Source organism: Heterodontus francisci, chromosome 39, assembly GCF_036365525.1.
Source record: "Heterodontus francisci isolate sHetFra1 chromosome 39, sHetFra1.hap1, whole genome shotgun sequence".
Classification (NCBI taxonomy): Eukaryota; Metazoa; Chordata; class Chondrichthyes; order Heterodontiformes; family Heterodontidae; genus Heterodontus; species Heterodontus francisci.
In genome coordinates this window covers 17,353,987-17,366,898 of record NC_090409.1, presented here as the reverse complement: position 1 = coordinate 17,366,898, position 12,912 = coordinate 17,353,987, and the positions used below count along the sequence as shown (strand labels likewise).

Below are 12,912 nucleotides of genomic sequence, written 5' to 3'. Positions count from 1 at the left end.
TACATGTTAATCACTTGAAAGTGAATGTAGGGGGCATGGTTGGTAAGTTTGCAAATGGCACCAAAATTGGTGGTATAGTGGACAGTGAACAAGGCTGTCTAATGTTACAACATGATACAGAGGAACTGGGAAAGTGGGTTAGGGAGTGGGAAGTGGAATCTAACGCAGTCAAATGAGAAGTTATGCATTTTGGGAAGTTACACCAGGGAAATACATATACAGTGAATGGCAAGGCCCTGGGGTTTGTTGTTGAGCAGAAAGAACTTGGTGTGCAAGTACATAGTTTCCTGAAAGTGGCAACACAGGTAGACAGGGTGGTGAAGAAGGCATATGACATGCGTGCTTTCATCGGCTGAGGCATTTCGTGCAAGAGTTGGGATGTCATGTTACAGTTGTACATAATGTTGGTTATGCCACAGTTGGAGTACTGTGTGCAGTTCTGGTCATCGCACTACAGGAAAGACGTGATTAAGCTATAGAGGGTGCAGAAAACATTCACAAGTATGTTTCCTGGTTTGGAGGGCTTGGGTTGTAAAGAGAGATTGGATCGGCTGCGTCTGTTTTCCCTGGAGTAAAGGAGGCTGAGAGGGGAGATGATAATAGTATAAAAACTATGTGAGGCATAGATAGGGTAGCTAGCCAGACTATGTTTCCCATGGTAGGGGTGACTAAAACTGGAGGGCATAGATTTTAGTGAGAGCGAGGAGGTTTAAAGGGGATCAAAGGTGTACATTTTCAACACAAAGATTAGTGGGTCTGGAATGAGCTGCCAGAGGAGGTGGTGGAGGCAGGAACATTGGCAATATTTAAGAGGCATCTGGACAGGTACTTGAATGAGCAACGCATAGAGGGATATGGAATAAATGCAGGCAGGTGGGATTAGTATGGATAGGCATTATGGTCAACATGGATGCGGTGGGCTGAAGGGCCTGTTTCTATGCTGTATGGCGCTATGAGTTTGTGACTCTATTTCAGGAAGGAATCTTGCACGAGAGAGACTGCAAAGCAGTCCAACTTGAATGCTTCCTGTGGTCAATAGATTGTTCTATGAGGAGTGATCGAGTAGCTTCCGATCATATGGGGAGACGGTGGAATAGTGATTATGTCATTGACCTAATAATCCCGTGAATTATGCGAATACACCGAGGATGCAAGTTCAAATCCAACCACAACAGCTGGTGTGATTTAAATTTAATTCATGAAAATATGGAATCAAAAACTTGTGAGCAGCATTAACTATGAGATGACTGTTAATTACCATGCACGCCCATCAGGTTTCCGAATGACCTTCATGTGCCATCCTGAAATGGTCTGGTTTAAATATGGTTCCAGAAGAACAGCAATGGAGATTTAGGCAGAGGGCATAGCTGAATGAATGAATGCCCTGTACCTGTCTTTAACAACTTAGAAGGTGCAACCCAGGCAATCATGAAGTAGGAGGTTATTCAGATTTCATAATGAGGACGGAGTAAGGAGACTGCCTGTCCTTAAAGTGGATAAAAGGCTCGGACCTCATGAGATGCAGGCAAGGATACTGAAAGAAGTGAGGATGGAAATTGTGGAGGTGCTGGCCATAATTTTTCAGTCTTCTTACGATTCGTGTTGGTGTCAGTGGACTGTGGAATTGCAAACGTTACTCCCTTGCATAATCCCAGCAACTAGAGACCAATCAGTTTAACGTTGATGCTGGGGAAATTTCTGGAAAAATATCAGGACAAATTAATGGTCATATGGACAATTACAGTTTAATGAAAGAGATTCAGCATGGTTTTATTAACGGAAATATAATGTCAACTAACTTGCTTGAGCCTTTTTGAGGAGGTAACAGAGAGGGTTGATAAGGCAATGCAGTTGATGAGGTTTTCATGGAATTTCAAAAGCCGTTTTATACGTTGCCACACAGTAGACTTATGAGCAAAGTTATATCTCATGGATTAAAATGGACAGCAGCAACATGGATGTGGAATTGAATGAGTGACAGGAAACGGAAGTGTAATGGGGAACTGATGATTTTCGGGCTGGAGGAAGGTTTGTAATGGAGCTCTGCAGGGATAAGTGTTGCGTCCCTTGCTTTTCCTCATAGACATGAATGACCTAGATATTTATGGAAAGGGCTCAATTTCAAAGTGTGTGGATGATACGAAATTTGGCCGCATTGTGAACTGTGAGGAGTATAGTGCAGAACTGCAAAAGGATAGGGCCAAGTCAGCCATTAACACTCCCTGGATGAATGTTTTGTCTATCACGACAAGCACTAGCACATTCTTTGCCTATATACAATGAGAGCTTTGTTATTTATTCTCTCCTGCCCTCTATTCGAGCAGACCTTTTGTTCACTTCCCCCACCAACAGCTGCCCCTGCACTAGCTTAAAATGGAATTCTTTCCGAACATTTGCCAGTTCTGATGTAAGGCCACAGACCTGAAACGTTAACTCTGCTTCTCTCTCCAAAGATCCTGCCTAACGTGCTGAGTATTTCCACCACTTGCTTCTTTTTTAAATTTTATTTTAGACACTTGGTGGCAAGGGCATAAGATGACAGATGAAGTTCAATCCAGGGAAATGTGAAGTGCTTTATGTTGGTATGCAAATATGGAGAGACAATATATAATAAAGGGTGCAATTCTAAGTAGGTGCAAGAGCAGAGGCACCTAGATGTCTATGTATATAGTTCATTGAATGCGGCAGGACAGGTTGAAAGAGAGGTAAATAAAATATGCAGTATCCTGGGCTTCATTAAAAGAGGCAAATAGTACAATAGCAAGGAAATTATGTTGAATGTTTACAAGACACTAGTTCGGCCTCAGCTGGAGTATTGCATCCAACTCTGCGTGCCACACTTCAGGAAAGACATGAGGACATTGAAGACAGTACAGAAAAGTTTCATGAGGATTGCTCCAGGGATGACGAATTTCAGTTATGATGATAGATTGGAGAAATAGGACTGTTTTCCTAGGAGAGCAGAAGGCTGAGAGGTGTTTTGATAGAGGTATTCAAAAGCCTGAGGGGTTTTGACAGAGTAGATAGAGAGAAACTGCTTCCACTCATGAAAGGACCAAGAATGTGAGAGCACAGATTTAAGGTGTTTGGTAAGCAAAGCAAAAGGGACATGAGGAAAAACTTTTTCACACCTTGAATGGTTAAGGTCTGGATTGCGCTGCCTGAAAACATGGTGGAGGCAGGTTCATCTGAAGCATTCACAGGAGAATTAGACAGTCTTATGAAAAGGAAGAAGTGCAGGGTTACGGGGAGAAGGCAGGGAAATTGAACTGAGGGATTTGATCTTTCAGAGAGCTGGTCCGGACATGATGGGCCGAATGGTCTCCGTCTGTGCTGTATCAATTCTGAATTTCTGTTATTCTTAGAGCAACGTAGAAACATGGCAAGGTTTTACCTGGGTATTGTAACTTCTGACACGAATCTGTTCATGTGACCGTGCACACAGAAGCATTTCTACATTTAACCCAGTATCCCTGCCACATTGCAAGTGCAGCAACTCGCTAATGTTTTAAACCTATTCACCAAAAGTCTAACGAATTTCTAGATCTGTTACGAAAAACATAAAAGTATAAAATAACAATTCAGAATCTGTATTGGAAGCAATCAGCGGTGACGAGACTTGATAGTGGCTTGTCAGTCAGTTTCCCAATCAAAAGAGGAGCGCGTCAGCGTTATGTTATGTCCACAAAACTGCTCAATCTGTACAATGAAACTATCTATTCAGGGGCATAGAACATCTGCCATTTTGCAATATTTGTGGTTTGAACATGAACAACTTGAGGTACGCAGATGACACTGCACAGTTTGTAGAGTCTGAAGAGGCCCGAGAGAAAATTCTGAACAAGGTGAATGCAAGGAGTATGGAATGTAGATCAGAATGAATGGCAGAAAATGGAGATAAGCAGGGGCATAACCCCAGAAGTGAAAATTGATATAAATGGACAAGTCCTGGAACAAGTGAACAGGTGTACATACCTTTGGGTAGGTTATCACAGATGAAGGGAGATATGACTGTCAGATCCAAATTTGAATTGAAATCGCCAAAGCCAGCTTTGCCCAAACGAAGGACTTGGTAACATCAAAGAAACTGACAATGAATCTTTGGAAACGAATGCTCAGATACTATGTTTTGTCATCTATATTATTTGCATCAGAGACATAGACAACAAATAAAGGGAGTATTGCTAACATGAATGCAGATGTGGCCACATCAGAGGATGTACTGCACATCATCACAGTCAGAAAGACGAATGAAGAAGTGTTGGAAATGGCTGGAGAAAGCAAGTCATTATTGCATTATATCAAAGAGTGAACGATTCAATACTTCGGTCACTTCATTACAGCAGAAGGTAGACAGAGACAGTTAGTGGAAGGAAAGATCAATGGAAAATTTAGGAGAGGAAAGAAGAGAAGAAAACAGATGACAGATATAATGGACTGAATGGAGCTGACTTATGCAGACCGTGCAACGACAGCACAGGACATGACAGTCAGCCTTCTGGGAAGCAGACGACAGTAACGAATGAACCACAGCACGAACAACACTGACGTTTCATATTTCTGAACATAAAAGTACAAGCATCGGCAAACACATAATCCAATTTACTGCTTGCAGACTTCAGAACGTGTAATGCAAAACGTCAGTCAACTACAGACAGGATCATTCAGTTCCAAACGATTTGATCAACGTGACCAAGAAGCAACACAAACTTCCGTTTGCTTGCCATTTCAACTCTCCCCCTTGCTCCCATGCTCACATCTCTGTCCTGGGATTGCTGCAGTGTTCCAGTGAACATCAACGCAAGCTCGAGAAACAGCATCTCATCTACCGATTAGGCATACTACAGCCTGCTGGACTGAACATTGAGTTCAATAATTTCAGAGCATGACAGCCCCCCATTTTACTTACATTTTAGTTGTTTTTTCTTTTTTCTTCTTTTTTTCTTTTTCACATTTTTACAACCTTTTTTTGCATGTATTTCATTTCATCTTAGTTTGGTCAGTTTGCTTACCCACTGTTTATTTTCATGTTTGCACTTGCTGCTGTTCATTTATCAGTCCGTTAACACCTATTCTGTACTAATGCTTTGTCTTTCAACACACCATTAACATATTCAGTTCCGAAGAAGGGTCACTGACCCGAAACGTTAACTCTGCTTCTCTTTCCACAGATGCTGCCAGACTTGCTGAGTGAATCCAGCATTACTTGTTTTTGTTTCAGATTTCCAGCATCCGCAGTATTTTGCTTTTACACCATTAACATATTGTTTGCCTTTGCTCCATGACCCTTTGGTCAGCTAGGTGGCCTTGTCCAATCTGCACCTTCTCCTTTGTTATCTCTTGCCCCACCCCCACCTCACTTGCTGATAACTTGTGACATTTTTAATATTTGTCAGTTCCGAAGAAGGGTCACTGAACCGAAACGTTAACTCTGCTTCTCTTTCCACAGATGCTACCAGACCTAATGAGTGGTTCCGGCATTTCTTGTTTTTATTTCAGATTTCCAGCATCCGCAGTATTTTGCCTTTATTTTCGTGTTTAATTCACTGCCACTTCTCTTGCAGGAATGCCGACCTTGAAGAAGTTCTGCTCTTCTTTCCGACGGGATTTTCGTTTGTCTCTTTCGCCTTGCTCAACTTCATTGCTTTCGATTTCCCTCCTGGTGTATGATAAAGTTTCTACCAAAACTCGTTTTCAGATCCACATCTCCTTCTTCAGTGGCTGTCTCCGGCTCCGACTTATTCCACGTGGATTCCAACTGCAGTTTCACCCATCATGCTTTGAATCCACCCAGGACTACAGATATCTCCGAGAAATAAAACGTCCCTCGGACTGCTGCTCTCGCCGCATCCTGAGATCCACACTCCGTGCTATGCGCTGCCACATGCACACATTGGACATCTCTCTCCAGCAGCACCGCCTCACCTTATCTCAAAGCTGTTCGACTCCGCAGTTTCATTTCATCTTGCATCTCATCCGATGAATTAACAAAAAACTTTTTTTCTTCCTTTCAGGTGGCAAGGAACGCAAGCTCCAGCAGCTGATGGGGACGAATGCTCCTCCAGATCCTCCTTCCTCTTCACTTCCCTCTGACCCGACCCCTTTTGATCTGACCCCTTGCCGTGTATTCACTATACCCTCTGACATCCCCCTCTCTGATGCTGAACGTTCTGTATTCAGCAAAGGTCTTAGTTTTATCCCCTTACGCCCCCACATCACTGAATTTCGCGCTCGGCATGACGTTGAGCTCTTCTTCCATCGCCTCCGCCTCCGGGCTCACTTCTTTGACCAGGACTCCTCCTCCCAACCAGCAGACCTATTCACCCACCTCCAGCATTCTCCCTCTACCTGGACCGCTCCCCTTACCACTTACCCGCTCTTGACCTCTTCATTGGACACTGTCGGCAAGTCATTGGTCATCTCAACTTCTCTGCTCCCCTCACTCACTCTAACCTGTCCCCCTCTGAACTTGAGGCACTCCGTTCTCTCAGGTCTAATCCCGACATGGTCATAAAACCTGCAGACAAGGGTGGTGCTGATGTTGTATGTCGTAGCGACCTCTACCTTGCAGAAGCTCAACGCCAACTCACAGACACTTCTTCCTACCTCCCTCTGAACCATGATACCACCACCGAACATCAAGCCACTGACTAAAGGACTGTCACTGACCCGATCTCCTCTCGAGATCTTCCCCCTACAGCTTCCAACCTCATAGTCCCGCAACCCCGGACAGCCCGCTTCTACCTCCTTCCCAAAATCCACAAACGGGACTGTCCCGGCAGACCCATTGTGCCAGCCTGCTCCTGCCCCACTGAACTTATTTCTTCCTATCTTCACTCTAACTTTTCTCCGCTGGTCCAGTCTCTTCCCACCTACATCCGTGGCTCTTCTGACGCCATTCATCATTTTGACAATTTCCAGTTTCCTGGTCCCAACCGCCTCCTCTTCACTATGGACGTCCAATTGCTCTACACCTCCATTCCCCACCAGGATGGTTTGGGAGCACTGCGCTTCTTCCTGGAACAAAGGCCCAACCAGTCCGCATCCACCACCACCCTCCTCCACCTGGCTGAACTTGTTCTCACATTGAACAACTGCTCCTTCAACTCCACGCAGTTCCTTCAAGTAAAAGGTGTCGCTTTGGGTACCCGCATGGGTCCTAGTTATGCCTGTCTTTTTGTGGGATATGTTGAGCATTCTTTGCTCCAGTCCTACTCAGGCCCCTCCCCCAACTCTTTTTTCGGTACATTGATGACTCTATCGGTGCCGTTTCCTGATCCAGCCCGAACTGGAAAACTATATCAACTTTGCTTCCAAGTTCCACCCTTCTCTCACCTTTACATGGTTCATCTCTGACACTTCCCTTCCCTTCCTCCACTTCTCTGTCTCCATCTCTGGGGATAGGTTGTCCACTAATATCAATTATCAGCCCACCGACTCCCACAGTTACCTCGACTACACTTCTTCACAACCTACCTCCTGTAAGGACTCCATTCCATTCTCCCAGTTTCTCAATCTTCGGCGCATCTGCTCTAATGATGCTACCCGCCATGGCGGTGCTTCTGGTATGATCTTCCTTTTCCTCAAACGAGGATTCCCCCCACTGTGGTTGACAGGGCCCTCAACCGTGTCCGGCCCATTTCCCATACCTGTGCCCTCAACCCTTCCTCTCCCTCCCAGAACTGTGACAGGGTTCCCCTTGTCCTCATTTTCCACCCCATCAGTCTTCATATCCAAAGGATCATCCTCCGCCATTTCTGCTACCTCCAGCGTGATGCCATTGCCAAACGCATCTTCCCCTTCCTTCCCCTGTCAGAATTCCGAAGGGATCGTTCTCTCCGCGACACCCTGGTCCACTCCACCATTTCCCCCAGCACATCGTCCCCATCCCATGGCTCCTTCCCCTGCAATCGCAGGCGGTGTAATACCTGCCCGTTTACCTCCTCTCTCCTCACTATCCCAGGCCCCAAACACTCCTTTCAGGTGAAGCAGCCATTTACTTGTACTTCTTTCAATGTAGTATACTGTATTTACTGCTCACAATGTGGTCTTCTCTTCATTGGGGAGACCAAACGCAGACTGGGTGACCGTTTTGCGGAACACCTCCGGTCGGTCCGCAAGCAGGACCCTGAGTTTCTGGTTCCTTGCCATTTCAACACTCCTTCTGCTCTCATGCTCACATCTCTGTCCTGGGATTGCTGCAGTGTTCCAGTGAACATCAACGCAAGCTCGAGGAACAGCATCTCATCTACCGATTAGGCACACTACAGCCTGCCGGACTGAACATTGAGTTCAATAATTTCAGAGCATGGCAGCCCCCCATTTTACTTACATTTTTAGTTGTTTTTTCTTTTTTCTTCTTTTCTTCTTTTTCACATTTTTACAACCTTTTTTTTGCATTTATTTCATTTCATCTCAGTTTGTTCAGTTTGCTTACTCACTGTTTTTTTCATGTTTGCACTTGCTGCTGTTCATTTATCAGTCCATTAACATCTATTCTCTACTAATGCTTTGTCTTTCACCATACCATTAACATATTGTTTGCCTTTGCTCCATGACCTTTAGGTCAGCTAGGTGGCCTTGTCCAATCTGCACCTTCTCCTTTGTTATCTCTTGCCCCAACCCACCTCACTTGCTGATAACCTGTGACATTTTTAATATTTGTCAGTTCCGAAGAAGGGTCACTGACCCGAAACGTTAACTCTGCTTCTCTTTCCACAGATGCTGCCAGACCTGCTGAGAGGTTCCAGCATTTCTTGTTTTTATTTCAGACTTCCCGCATCCGCAGTATTTTGCTTTTATTGAAGAAGAGTGCTGGTTGCACAGCAGATCGTCCTTCGAAGTGAAGGATAATATTTTGAGAGACACATCGCCCTGGTGCTGTAGTGTTGCCAATGGTGGGACGCCATAATTTCAACGTGACACTTTTAGAAAGACAGTACCATAATGAAGGTGGACATGGGGATTCTCATTGGGAAGCTATTTACACAAAATGGCGAAGAAACATGACAACAGGAAGTAAAATTTTATAGACACGTCGTCAATTTGTTTCTATATTTACTTGTAATATACATGTAACATATCTTAATATGAAATACTTATTTGTTTCATTGTTAAACTTCCTGAAGGTATAAAACAAAAAGAAGTATGCACTAAGAAAAGAACAAAAATTAGTAATTTCCATGATGACAGGGACATTTCAAAAATTCATATACTAACACTGCAATTATGATGTTATGAAAAAATAAGGAGGAATGCATTAAAATATATGACACCACCCCCTGAAAATGAAATGGGAAGGGACGCACAGCATAAGTGCTACAGTCCCTTGCTAGTGGCCAGCGAAGGAGCAATTTTGGATGTCAGGCATAAATTACTCTCCATTTTCTGGTACTGGTATTGTGTCCTATTCACATTACTTGAAAAAAAAAGGATCTAAATAGATAGAGGAGCAATTGGATCTGAAAATAAAAATACACGAGTTACGACCTGGTGTTCCCTGAGTACCAATAAGTTGGGTCGATGACATCAAAAGTTGCCCCCTTCAACTGATAATCATTGCCTGGTGCTTCCTTTTTAATTTCATTTTACTAGCCGTTTTCAATTTGAACAAAGAACAAAGAACAAAGAACAAAGAACAAAGAACAGTACAGAACAGGAGCAGGCCATTCGGCCCTCCAAGCCTGCGCCTATCTTGATGACTGCCGAAATCATAACCTTCTGCACTTTCGGGGGCCGTATCCCTCTATTCCCATCCTATTCATGTATTTGCCTAGATGCCTGTTAAACTTCGCTGCCGTACCTGCTTCCACCAACACCATCCTCCCCCCCCCCCCTCCCTCCCCGCCGGCAGCACGTTCCAGGCAGTCACCACCCTCTGTGTAAAGAACTTGCCTCGCACAACCCCTCTAAACTTTGCCCCTCGCACCTTAAACTTATGTCCCCTAGTAACTGACTCTTCCACCATGGGAAAAAGCTTCTGACTATCCATTCTGTCCATGCCGCTCATAACTTTGTAAACCTCTATCATGTCGCCCCTCCACCTCCGTCGTTCTCGTGGAAACAATCCGAGTTTAACCAACCTCTCCTCATAGCTAATACCCTCCAGACCAGGCAACATCCTGGTAAACCTCTAAACCTCTTCTGTACCCTCTCCAAAGCCTGCACGTCCTTCTGCTAGTGTGGCAAACAGAATTCCCCGCAATATTCTAAGTGTGGCCTCACTAAAGTTCTGTAGAGCTGCAGCATGAATTTGCGTGGGCTTTTTTGATACTAAATAAAATGTTTAGGACAACACACCTCGTTGTACCGACTAAGGGAGTTTGTTCTTTACTTCTATTCAATCACAGTTCAGTCTGATAAAAGTAGCAAATTTCATGTCAGTCAAGTGCATACTGCAACTCCTTGCCTGAAGCAGTATCCAGTCTTTTAATAGCAGAACATGCAGGGAACATCTCCGTCCAGGAAATTAATGGGCACAAATATACATTAGCTTAGTATCTGATAATAACAGCAACTAAATGCAAACAGAGCTTTGTGGCATGGAACAAAATGAATTATAAAGTAAGACTTTGTCATATTGTACAGGTATGAATTAATTTCGCATTGAGTGTGAAGAGATATTTTACCCCGTTCTTCAGCTCCTCTCTGAATTTTTTCTGCGTCAGTCCATAAATACACGTGTTTGTGGAGGAACTGAGAACATTCAGCATATATCCGAACTGCTGGGTGAGGTACACAGGATTATTCAAATACTTGTTTTGATAATTAATGTTTTCCGGTTGCCATCTTAAGGAATGCACAAGATTCGTCATCCATAACAGCACAAAATTCGCTGATAGAGCAAACAAGAGAAATATGGATTTTCTACGGTTTTCCATCTCTGTATCATTCTGACTCTCACTTCTGTTCCGCAATACCTTACGTGTTCTATTTGCTGCGATAATAGTCTTGACAGTGAGAACATTAAACAGTGAGATAAATAAGATTGGTAATAAAGGGGTGATAATACTGTTAATGCACTGGTATGCCCTCCAGAACTTTGAAGTCCAGTAGTCTGATTTACCGATACAATACCATGAGACATTGTTAATTACAAATAAAGGCTTGTATACAGTAAAGAAAGGAATGCTTCGCAAGAAACTCACCACAAAAACAGCTGATATAACGACAGTCGCTGTTCTCTGGGTGCAATATTTTGGTTTGAGCTTGTGACAACAAATTGCTATAAAGCGATCAAAGGTGAAAGCTACTGTGAACCAAACTGAACAGTCAAGGGACACAATAGACATGACCAGTCTGAGAGAGCACACGGCAGTGAGGAACAAGAAATTAGAGGGAAAATACATAATATTAATCCGATGCATTATTACATTAGTGATAATCACTGCAAAATCGGCAACTGCCATGGCAACCAGGTAGCGAGTGATGCATTTGGAGAGTCCGCATTTTCCTCGGGAAAGGATCACAATCGCAACCAAATTAACTGCCAAAAGAAGAAAATACATGAAAGTTAAAGTTCCCCAAAACTGGGAGCTGAACATTACATGGAAACTATTGTGTTGTTGGTGCTGCCCCATGTTTCCCTGCTTATTTACGAGTTTTCTGCACAATTCATTGAATTATCAGCGCAATAGTACAAAAAAGCAGAGGAATAGATTTGTTCTACCAATTTAAAGATAATCGAATTCAATGTCATCCACTGAACACGTATTTACATTAGCTACAGATGAGCTGGAACATGCATCACTGCAGGTGTTCCTCAGGGTATTGTCCTTGGCCCAACCATCTTCAGCTGCTTCATCATTGGCCTTCCTTCAATCATAAGTTGAGAAGTGGGGATGTTCGCTGATGAATGCAGAATGTTCAGCACCATTCGCGACTCCTCAAATACTGAAGCAGTCCGTGTAGAAATGCAGCAAAACTTGGACAATATCCAGGCTTGGGCTGGTAAGTGGCAAGTAATATTTGCCCCACCCAAGTGCCAGGCAATGACCATCTCCAACAAGAGAGAAGCTAACCATTTACCCTTGACAGTCAGTGGCATTACCATCGCTGCATCCCCCACTATAAACATCCTACGGGCTACCATTGACCAGAAACTGAACTGGAGTAGCCATATAAATACCGTGGCTAGAGGAGCAGGACCGAAGCTAGGAATCCTGTGGTGAGTAACTCATCTCCCGACTCCAAAAAGCCTCTCCACCATCCACAAGGCACACGTCAGGAGTGTGATAGAATACTCTCCACTTGCCTGGATGGGTGCAGCTCCAACAACACTCATGAAGCTCGACACAATCCAGAACAAAGCAGCCCCTTTGATTGGCACCCGATCCACAAACATTCACTCTGTCCGCCACTGACGCACAATGGCAGCAGTGTGCACCATCTGCAAGATGAACTGCAGCAATGCACCAAGGCTCCTTTGACAGCACCCGCCAAACCCGCGAATTCTACCACCTCGAAGGACAAGAGCAGCAGATGCTTGGGAACATCACCACCTGCAACTTCCCGTCCAACTCCCACATCATCCTGACTTGGAACCACATCGTCGTTCCTTCACTGTCACGGGGTTAAAATCCTGGAACTCTCGTCGGAACTGCTCTGTGGGTGTACCTACGCCACAGGGACTGCTGAGATTCAAGAAAGCAACTCAACTCCACCTTCTCCTAAGCAGTTAGAGCAATAAATGCTGGCCGAGGCAGCGAATGCCAACATCCCATGAACGAATAAAACAAGAATAACACTTGTTTCCCGCAGTGCATGTGGATAAGATTGAGCTCCAACATAACAATGAGGACGTCACAGAATCCAACCAATATGTCTTTCCGAGGTTAATGTCTGCTTTCGGTGGGAGATTATACACCCAACAAACAAGGCACCACTGGGAAAATCACATTTTTGATGATGATT

General features: G+C 44.2%; 1 protein-coding gene across 1 annotated transcript; it reads right to left on the bottom strand.

Moving 5' to 3' along the window:
- Positions 1–10,574: 10,574 nt before the first annotated feature.
- On the bottom strand, positions 10,575–12,052 carry LOC137352827 (probable G-protein coupled receptor 139). The gene is made up of 2 exons (XM_068018682.1): positions 12,028–12,052; positions 10,575–11,485 (listed from the first exon to the last, which is right to left on the bottom strand). Exons 1-2 carry the CDS (start codon positions 12,050–12,052, stop codon positions 10,575–10,577), a joined length of 936 nt encoding a protein of 311 aa, XP_067874783.1.
- Between the last annotated feature and the right edge of the window lie 860 nt (positions 12,053–12,912).

What these genes read in the sequence shown, in the direction of transcription:
- LOC137352827 (XM_068018682.1), bottom strand. Translation starts at nt 12,052, where the DNA reads ATGGTAATGCCACTGACTGTCAAGG. An exon ending in AATGCCACTGACTGTCAAGG is followed by an intron (nt 11,486 to 12,027) that starts GTAAATGGTTAG and finishes TTCTTTTGGCAG; the next exon opens with TTAATTTGGTTGCGATTGTG.